The sequence below is a fragment of the Barbus barbus genome (assembly GCF_936440315.1).
Source record: "Barbus barbus genome assembly, chromosome: 28".
NCBI lineage: Eukaryota > Metazoa > Chordata > Actinopteri > Cypriniformes > Cyprinidae > Barbus > Barbus barbus.
The window spans coordinates 6106498-6117240 of NC_136756.1; the positions used below are offsets into that span (position 1 = coordinate 6106498).

General features: G+C 36.0%; 1 protein-coding gene across 1 annotated transcript; it reads left to right on the forward strand.

The window, feature by feature from the left end:
• Nucleotides 1–3335: 3335 nt before the first annotated feature.
• LOC306848363 (tumor protein p63-regulated gene 1-like protein) lies at nucleotides 3336–9495 on the forward strand. Its single transcript, XM_079382866.1, has 6 exons — nucleotides 3336–3630; nucleotides 5461–5552; nucleotides 5896–5946; nucleotides 6033–6158; nucleotides 6321–6474; nucleotides 8081–9495. The coding sequence occupies exons 1-6, from the start codon at nucleotides 3433–3435 to the stop codon at nucleotides 8273–8275; spliced, it is 816 nt and encodes a 271-aa protein (XP_079238992.1). The 5' UTR covers nucleotides 3336–3432; the 3' UTR covers nucleotides 8276–9495.
• The last annotated feature ends 1248 nt before the right edge of the window (nucleotides 9496–10743 follow it).

A 10743-nucleotide genomic window follows, 5' to 3' on the forward strand; every position in this document is an offset into this window, starting at 1 on the left:
AGAACAATATAAATGTACTAACCACAGTCACCGCAGTTGTCCGATCTCGTTGATCCAACGCAGACTCTACCCCTACGGACCTCACTCGATGAGTATAATCTCTGAATGCTTACTTGTTTGTACTTACCTCCTGTTCTCCACTCCGTTGTCTCTGCTATGTCCAGATCGTCCATCGCTGCGGTCAGTGTCTCCAGTGTTCCTGGAGACACTGAATTTGAATATGTGTTTTCTATATTTGAATTTGAATTGTGTAAATTTTAATTATTGACAGGTGTCATTTAACAAAACTGAATATGATGTGGCATTTAACATAGTTCTGAATTTGAATTTTTTTTTAAACTTGAATAATGAACATTTGAAATTAAACAACAACAATTTTTTTATGGCAGATTTTTTAATAGACATGTATTTTCATGAACTCTAAATGTCAATAAAACCGTTCAAATCAATGATGAAGATAATCAACAATGAATTTCATTATTATTACTTGGAGCCTTTCAGTGAGTTCACTTAGTAGTCAGGTAAGTGATAATGTACATGTCACAGCTTGCTCGATAAACGGTGATCAGAACCTGAATGCTGTAACAGTGAAAAACTGAAAGTTTAATCTCTTGGATGAGCAGTCAGTCATTAGAGCATTGCTATTGATCATTCATTATCAGGACAAATGCAGACATCAGAATATTGCTAAAGACCAATCAGATTCGAGCATTTCAGAGAGGCCTGTGTAATAAATTGCTTTAAATAAAGACATTTCAAACATTATAGAGAAGCATCTGCAAAGAGCTTTGTATAAAACATTCATAGTGTCATGTGTGGTGTTTTGAGAGTTTTCTTCTGCTGTTTATTGTGCTGAAAAGATATTTAACCACAGCTCATAATAATCTTTCATTTAGGCTATGATTGTCTGTAAATTAAGCAACAATTTAAAAAAAACTAATTATATACAATAGTTATTATAAAATTCTAGTGTTTTAAAATTCTACATTGCTTGAAATAGGTCTGTTTTTGCTATCTTGGTCTGTTATTTTCTTTTGATGAAGTGAAAATGCATTTATATATTGCACTTTTTGCATATGATGCTTAGAGTATACTCACATTTAGACTTTGTGTAGTTTTCAATATGTACATTGTTTAGAGGGCAACATTCGACAAGAATATTAAATATTAATATAAATATTAAGAATAAATACAGTGAATTAAAATTGGCCTTCTCAATTCATTCATCAAATACTTGTTGAACATAAAGTAACCTGCTACTAAAATACCATTTCATGCATTGTAATAAATCATAAATCAAATGAATGGTGTCATGAGGTGGTATTACGCTATATTGTAGACTTATAAGTCAAGTCACCTTTATTTATATAACACTTTTAACAATACAGATTGTGTCAAAGCACTTAACAGTATCAAATTGGAGGACAGAGTGTCAGACAGAGTAATGTATAATAATAAGATTAAACATTCAATTTTCAGTTAAAGGCATTTCATTATTAAATTCAGAGATGTCATTGTCTAGATCAGTTTAGTTTAAATAGTATCTGTGAAATCAAATTTACGATAATTGCTAGAAATTAAGTGTCCCCAACTGAGCAAGCCAGAGGCGACAGCGGCAAGAAACCAAAACTCCCTCTGTGACAGAATGGAGAAAAAACCTTGGGAGAAACCAGGCTCAGTCGGGGGCCAGTTCTCCTCTGGCCAGGAGATAATTGTTTATTTATTGTTTACTTATTGTTTTAATTAAAATTTTAAATGTATTAATGTATTTATTTCTATTTTATATTGTTGCAATTTCTAACAATAATAGTATTATGTAGTTAGGCATTTTATTATAATTTTAGTTATTTTATTTTAGTTTTATTGTATTTAAGTCGAGGTCTTCACTGGGGATATGTCCCCGGGCTCATCCAGGTGTCCCGGCGTCCGCCGACGATCAGGGCCGCAGACATCATCTCCCGGCGCCGATCCACCATCTGACATGAACTGAGAAACAGAATAAATAGGATCTGCCGCCCGCAGTCGATTTTGATATTCTAGGTATTATCAAACGGGGCTACATGACTTTACAAACATTTGACATTAAATATCATTCTTACCACCATAATTGTGGTCAGTGCTTGCTTTATTTGGCCTCTTGAGCCTTAGTTTGTAATTGCAATATTGTTTCATAGCAAACATTTGTGCATTGGTGAATCAAACTTTAAAATAGCAGATGAGCTTACACTTTCTGCTTATAACTCATTTGAATGAACGTTGTGAAGTGGTCTTTCTTTGATTTATTAAATGACGTTCAGCTATCATAGAACTGCAAAAAAAAAAAAAAGCCCTATTAAAGAAGTACCACCATAATGCTTCAATATTAAAAAAAAAATTGTATCTGCTCAGGTTTTTAAACTTGTACACTTCTCATACAATCCTCAACAGTGGTGGCAATAATTATTCATACTGCAGTGGATGATGGGAGTTTTTACTGTGGTGTTACCAGCATTGCAGCGTGAAGCATTTTATTCATTGTCACCATTGTTGAGATTCATATGCTGCTTCTTGATTTCTGTTTGCGTAGCATAGGAGTTCAAATTTGTATATGCATTACATAGATTCAAAATTAATTTACTATAGCTGTTAGAACAACACTTTGTTGCATTCTGTAGTTATTGATTATGCGACAGGTAAACATAAAAATAATTTTTGAATGTTATCAGGCCATCTCATCATATAAAAACATCTAATAGCTGTTCTCTGATCTCACCAACAGCATATGCATTACTCCAGAGAGAGATCTAACACAGGAAAGCAAGGGGTCAAGAGCCCAACTGAAGCAAACACTGATCTCCATGATGGTGGCATGTTTTAGCCATTAACATCAGATCCTCTGTAATTCTCAATAACTGCAAGTGTTCATCACTGATGCACAATCATCATTTAATTAGTCACGTAATTATCTCATTAACTCATTGAGGACCTGTTATGTGACTTGAAATGAATGACTTGTTCCCACTTCTTGTGAAATCAGCTGCTGAGTTCATGGGTGGAATAAACATATAGCAGGACTTTTACTTTCTGACTCCTGGATTTTCCACCTCCATAAAAATAATTAATCTGATTAAGCATTATAAAATGTAGTATACTGTAATTATGAGAACTTGATTTTTGTAATCTGATCACGTAATCTAGATGGCATGTAATCAGTTACTACCCAGCTCTGCTGCTATTTCAACAAGACAATTAATGTTTCCACCTGTCCCATCCAGCATTTTTGGCTGAACTGTTTCTTTAAAAATCCGAATGTAACTCATAAACAGAACGGGTCCCTTTAAATCGTCTGTAGAGTGGAGCAGGTGGGCGTCCCCTGCGCAACACAGCGCTGCTGGAACTGAGCGCAGTCACTTTTTTCAGATATTTGCGGCTCGTCCTCGACGCTTTAGTGAAATGCTGCAGCTGAATGACAGCGTAGACCCCGAGAGCCCGGGTGCGGCTGTCTTACACCCGGGTGACTGTGATGATGGGCTGGATTTGGCCCGAGCTGGAGCCTCGGTGGCCTGCTGCACTCCGCTACAGACCCTCACGCCTTTCCATGTCCACAACCCAACCATTCGAGCCAAAGTCAAGGATTATTTCGTCTTTAGGGTGAGGAAGTAACCCAGTATTTGCTACGACACTTCCGGACTCGGTAGTCAAGGATGTAATGTGTGTAAAAGTGTTTGCATCTCAGTGTGTTGACTAGATGGGGTTGTATGTCAAAATATAGGAAGCTGCCTACCCAGACAGCACGGATGTTCATCATAGAACGAGCGCAGTCACATGGATCAGGAGAGGTTGCTTTCTACATAGGGTGCTCACCGGGTTTTGTGACACGGACATTGATTTGTGCCCTTTAGCTAGAATGAAATGCAGTCAGAACTCAATACCAAAAAGAGGCAAGGGCAGAATGCCATAATGTACTGCGTTATATGCAGCTTGCTCTATGTACTACTACAGTTTTAAAATAGTATGCAGTGATAAACATTTGACACAGATTCAAATTATTTTGCTTTTATGGTGCATATTTTAAAAAGTTACAGTATATTATTATTTTGTGTTATAATTGTATCATAAATTTATAATACATTTAATGCATCATGATTTCTTCATGTTTGTACACAGATTATACATTCAAATCTGTATATAGTGGCATGCGAAGGTTTGGGAACCCCTTGCAGAATCTGATGTGAATAATTTTAACAGATAAGAGTGATCATACAAAATGCATGCTATTTTTTTATTTATTTAGTACTGCCCACAAGACAAAAAAAAAAAAATGCTGAAAATATTAAAATAACCCCCTTCAAAAGTTTGTGATCCCTTGGTTCTTAAGACTGTTTGTGGTTAACTGAATGATCTACGACTGTTTTTTTGTTTTGTGATGGTTGTTCATGAGTCTCTTGTTTGTTCTGAACAGTTAAACTGAGCACTGTTCCTCAGATTCTTCAGTTTTCCAGCATATTTTGCATATTTGAACCCTTTCCAGCAGTAACTGTATGATTTTGAGATCCATCTTTTCACACTGAGGACGATTGAGGGACTCAAACACAACTATTAAAAAAGGTTCAAACGTGCACTGATGCTCCAGAAGGAAACACGATGCATTAAGACCCTGGGGGGTGAAAACTTTTGAACAGCATGAAGATGTCCAAATTTTTCTTATTTTGTTGAATTTTTTATTTTTTTTCCCATTTAGTACTGCCCTTCGTAAGCGTCAGAAGCTATTTGCATGTTTCCCAGAAAACAAATTAAGTACAATTTACCTTAATTTTCAAATTCAAGAAGTTTTCACCTCCTGGCTCTGTATGTCTGATTGGTGAATGAGACCCATGCAGTGGCGTACGTTATAAACAGGGGGAGTAATGTGCTATCATGCTTTTGTGTTTGATCTTGAGTTGTTGTCATCTGTGTATGTGAAATATAGACGTGGTTCTCAACCTGGGGACCTCAGCAAACTTCAAAGGGGCCCTCAAGATGACTTTAAAAATATTTATAATAAGACAAAACAAGCAGCAAAATCAGGAAATCTCATTTTAATTCACCTCTCAACTATTTTTTCCCCCTTTAAAGAACCAGGATTCCCAGTGTCTTGGAAATAATTAATACAGTATATGAGGGATGCTAACTATAAAGGTGTGTTTTCTTGACCTGAAAAGGTTATATACATTAATAAAATCTTATAATTGAATGGGAAATTTTATACATGTTTTGAATATACGTTTTTCTAGTTATGCAAAAATGTTTTACCGTAAAGTCATGGGGCTTCCAGATATTTGGGAAAATGGAAACCTTGGAGTCAAAGAGTTGAGAACCACTGGCTTATAAGGATTTTAACTACACAGTAGACATAAGTTGTGTCTGTCTATTTTGACATCCATTTGCTGTAGTTTCAAGCATCTAGGCCTAAATAAACTGCTCTTTTTGTTCTGGTCTCAGCCAGGAACGATCGAGCAGGCGGTCAATGATATCCGCACAGTTGCCTTGCCTTCAGAAGATGGAGAAGTGCTTAGCGTCTGGCTGCTAGCAGAGTAAGTCTATTGCCACACTTTTATAGCACAATGTCATTTTTAACTTTAATAGCATGCATTTTTAAATGAACTGAAGGGCCTTATGTGGATCTTGATTGCAACCTTTACAATTTTAGGAAATACTGTTTTTTACATTTACTGTGGGAGAACCATGATATCCATTTGAAGTAGCTTGGAGTACTATGTAAATACCATGTGAATATAGTATCTGTCAGTAATATATATCAAAGCACTGTGATATTAACATCTGATAACTTCACTATACTGCTTCTGTATGTTATGCAGCAGAATTGGACAGATGTCTGTTCAGCCAGATTCATGTGCTCTTTATATTTAATCACAGAATCGATCACTGGAACAATGAAAAAGAGAGACTGGTACTTATAACTGAGAGGTAAGAAAGTCAATCATCATTGAGAGTTGTGTTCAATACATTAGTATCAGGAATCCGGTTCTGAATGAGCTGCTGGTTTGTTACAGGTCTTTGTTGGTGTGCAAGTATGACTTCATAAACCTCCAGTGTCAGCAGGTCATGAGAATTTCCCTGAGCGCTGTGGACACGATCTCAATCGGCGAGTTTGAGTTCCCCCCAAAATCCCTCAACAAGTAAGACACTTCATTCTGTTCATGTGACGTTGTAATTATGTCATTTCATGACAAATGTCTAATAGTTTTCTCCACACCCAAACATGTTAATTTGTACATTATATGACAGACATTAAAAATCTAAATGAGGTCTAGTCAGTTTTATACTGTGTGTGTGTGAAGGAGAGAGGGAACCGGGATCCGTGTCCAATGGGATAAGCGACCAAGACCTTCGTTCATAAATCGCTGGAACCCCTGGTCCACTGATATACCCTACGTCACCTTCACCGAACACCCCATGGCACACGCCGATGAAAAGGTGGCCTCCCTCTGCCAGGTGAGTGTGCTTCCTACTAGTGTTTGATTCTAGTATCTAGAATCTGGTTGGTATTGGTTTTTACTCCTCTTCTGCGATATGGATACCAGCTGCATTCCCACGTTCTCTTCTCTCTGACACACATAGGAATATAGTTTGTTGCACATGTGTTTCAGAGTGAAGTGAGACACTGTGTTTTCTAGAAATGTAAAAAATGTGGTTCTCAAATCAAAATTGGGACTATTTGTATAAGTGTATTTGTCTATTGAAATCTTTTTACATCAACCAGGCACAACAGATAACAATTTGCCATCTTGGCTAACATTTTATATTGAGTCTATGCATTATTAATGTGTATATTCCATGATTAAATAAATAATAGATTGATTAATGTGCGCACAAGCAGTTCATGATCTGGTGTTTGTTGTGTCTCAGATCAGGTTGGTTTACAGAAAGTGAAATAAACTGCATGTGCTGTGAGTTTAGGCTGCCAGTTACACTTTTTCACATTCACATGATTTCCATCATTTTTGTGGATTCCAAGCTTCTTTTCAGTTTTCCTCCAAAATAAAAAGCTCAAGAGTTTAAAGGGATAGTTCATCCAAAAATGACAATTCTGTCATTTACTCACCCTCAAGTAGTTCCAAACCTGTATGAATTTCTTTGTTCTTTTGAAGAAACCAGGCTGTTTTGGGGCACCATTAACTTCCATTGTAGGAAAAAAAATACTCTGGAAGTCAATGGTGCCCCAGAACTGCTCTGTTCCCCACATTCTTCAGAATATCTTCCTTTGTGTTCAGCAGAACAAAAACATTCATACAGGTTTGGAACTAGTTGAAGGTGAGTAAATGACAGAATTTTCATTTTTGGGTGAACTGTCCCTTTAATTTTGGCAAGAGAAGAAATTCATAAGTATTGTAAATGTATTATTCTAAAGTAAAAATGAATCTATTAAATTAATAAAATATATGAATTGATAAGACAATACTTTGGATAAGTTCAAAATTAAACAAACTGTTCAAATTGTATGTTTTTAGTATGGCATATTTGTGAAAAATTGCATCAAAATTAGTGCTGTCAAATGATTAATCGCAATTGCATCCAAAATAAAAGTTTGTGTGTGTATATATCTATATAAACACACACGTGCATGTATATATTTTGAAAATATTTACATATATATATTTATATTCATATTATATATATTAATATATAAATGTTACATTTTTCTTAAATATAAATGTACACACACATTATTTAAATAAAAACTTTTATTTTGGATGTGTGTTTAATCGCAATTAAATTTTTTACAGCACCAATCAAAATTATATTTTTTAAGGTATTGTATCAAATTTTGAAATTCCATTATCATGACAACACTTCATAAAAAAATCAGTTTTAAAATCTTTCAACAAAATGCTAAATAAACAATTCAAGATGAAATCCTTAAATAACTTTCACAATTCTCAAAACAAAAATTCGAGCAATCCAAGACTGCAGGTTCTGCCTTAAAAGACATCTCGATCTCAAACAAGAAGATCATGGCTAAAATAATTCAGTCTGCTATTCGTATTTTGCTAGATACATAGGAAGACAAATAAAAATGTCATTCTGTTCTCCGTTGAAGCTTGAGAATTTCAAGACGCAGCTCATCCAGGCTGTGAAAAAAGCTCATAAAGACTTCCCCATCCCGGGACGAGCCAATGGCGTGCTGATACTGGAGCGGCCGCTCCTGATCGAGACTTACCTGGGCATCGTGTCCTTCATCAACAATGAAGCCAAACTGGGCTATGCCATGACAAGGGGAAAAATCGGCTTTTAACTCCTGAATTCTCCCTCCATCTCTCTCATCTGCCAGTCAAGTGCTGTTTTTGAGTGATACTGCTACACTTGAGTATGTGAGTCCAGTACATATGACTTGTTTTGTTGTTTGGATAGCGTGTGAAATGTGCCAGGCAGTGAGACGTGGTCACTGCAACAGGATGTGCCTAAATTAAGCCCTCTTCCTCTATTCACGTGTAGTAAAACAAAAAGCCTTTCTAATGTGGTTGAATGGTTTGAAGAAGCGGTTTGCGTGTGTTACTGGCATGCTTTATTGACCATTGAATATTTTTAACAAAAATTGTGGCAGTCGACTAGTTTGTAGGTTGACCGAATGACTTAAGGATGCCCTTTTCAGATGGTTTAGGGTTCACCTGACCCTCCTCCGCCATGTTGCCGTCAAATATAACACGCCAGCTTGCTACTGTAAACAAAAGCTTGCAACGCTTGCTCCGCCTCCAGCGTCTTCTGATTGGTCCACTCTTTGGAGCTTTCATTGATGAGCGGCGCTGCGTGTTAAAGTTTAAATTCTTTTAACACTGCGTCTTAAAAGCATGGAGTTCATGTGTGAGACTGCAAAAGATGTGATTCACGAGGGCAACGGTCATACACCTCCGTCTAGCGTGTTTACGTAGAAAAAAACTATAGAAAAGTATTGCACTGTAATGGAAAAATGCATACTGTGAGCAAAACACAGGAGTTTCGAGACACGTTTTTTTTAAAGTTGAACTGTTTTGTAACCTGAATGCTAAAAACCTAACCCAATACTCATGGCAGGATGCTCAAACAAGCAAACAAATAAATAACTAACTAAATAAATAAATGCACAAGAAGCATCGCAACGACCATATTCGTTTGTGTATGGCTGTAGCAACAGAGCTTTAATGTGATTGAATAATTTTTATTTTTTTTAAAGCTTCCATTTGACCATGTCAACATCAAACAGCTAAAGAATAGGCTGGACAGTCCTGAAATGGGGAGCTTTGTCTGCTAGATCTACACAAAAGTACATGTTCAAGATGCACTGAATCCCATGAAATGCATTTAATGTTTGTATAGTTAATAAAGAAACATAACCTAGTCGATACTTTTAGTATTAAATGTAATGTTAAACACTCTATTTGCATTCTTAACATTTACGATTTCTGGTAAAGTTGTGATGAAAATCCGGCCAGATCTTTTCATGTATTTTGACGTATATCTGAGTGTAACGTATTAACGAAAAAGGAAAAAAAAAAATGAGGTCTTGAATTTGGTTCTATGCATGGTTTGTTGATTGTATTTGGAGGTGTGGGTGTTTGCAGGGACAGGTTAAAGTGCACTAGATGATCGGAGAAGTCCTGCATATGTCGCCTGTTAGAAGTCTGCTGCGTCAATGGTACATTCGCTTATGACATTTTGATTAAACAATACGGGGTCAAAAACAATAATAATAATAAAATGCACAGATTAATTATTCACAATACAATCTATAACATGCATTTGAAAAGTAGATTTCCATTTCATACCAACTTTAAATACCAGTGGAGTTTGGAGATTCATACATTTTTAAAAGGGTGTACTTCATTCATGAAACGCAACCAGAACAAACGTTTGTGAATTTTTCAGTTGGATGTAAATTTCCATATTTAATTCGGTGTTCACAATTGATCGCAAAACAAAAATTATATATATATATATACACAGACGTGGTCAGAATTGATAAATATGGCACCCTTGGTAAATATGATCAAAGAAGGTTGTGAAAATTAATCTGAATTGTTAATCCTTTTGATATTTTATTTAAAAAATTCATAAAAATCTAACCTTTCATTGAATAATAAGAATTTACAATGGGGGGGAATTATCATTATGAAATAAATGTTTTTCTCAAATACACATTGGCCACAATTAACTGCACCCTTTTATTCAATACTTTTTGAAACCTCCATTTGCCAGTTTAACAGCTCTAAATGTTCTCCTATAATGCCTGATGAGGTTAGAGAACACCTGACAAGAGATCAGAGACCATTCCTTCATCCAGAATCACTCCAGATCCTTCAGATTCCCAGCTCCATGACGGTGCTTCTTCTCTTCAGTTCACCTCACTCATTTTCTACAGGGTTCAGGTCAGAGGACTGGAATGGCCAGCAGAAGCTTGGTTTTGTGCTCAGTGACCCATTTTTGTGTTGTTTTTGATGTTTGTGTTTGGATTATTGTCCGGTTAGAAGATCCAAACATGGTCCATTATAAGATTTCTAACAGAGTCACTCACTTGTTGATTTTTTTATCTGTTAGTATTTGATAGAATCCATGATGCCATGTGTCTGAACAAGATGTCCAGGACCTCCAGCAGAAATATAGGCCCACAACATCACAAATACAGCAGTATATTTCATTGTACTTTTTATCCCTGTGTTCACCAAACCCATCTTGAGTGTTTCCTGATTAAAAAGCTCATTTTTTTGTTTCATCTGACCATAGAAGCCA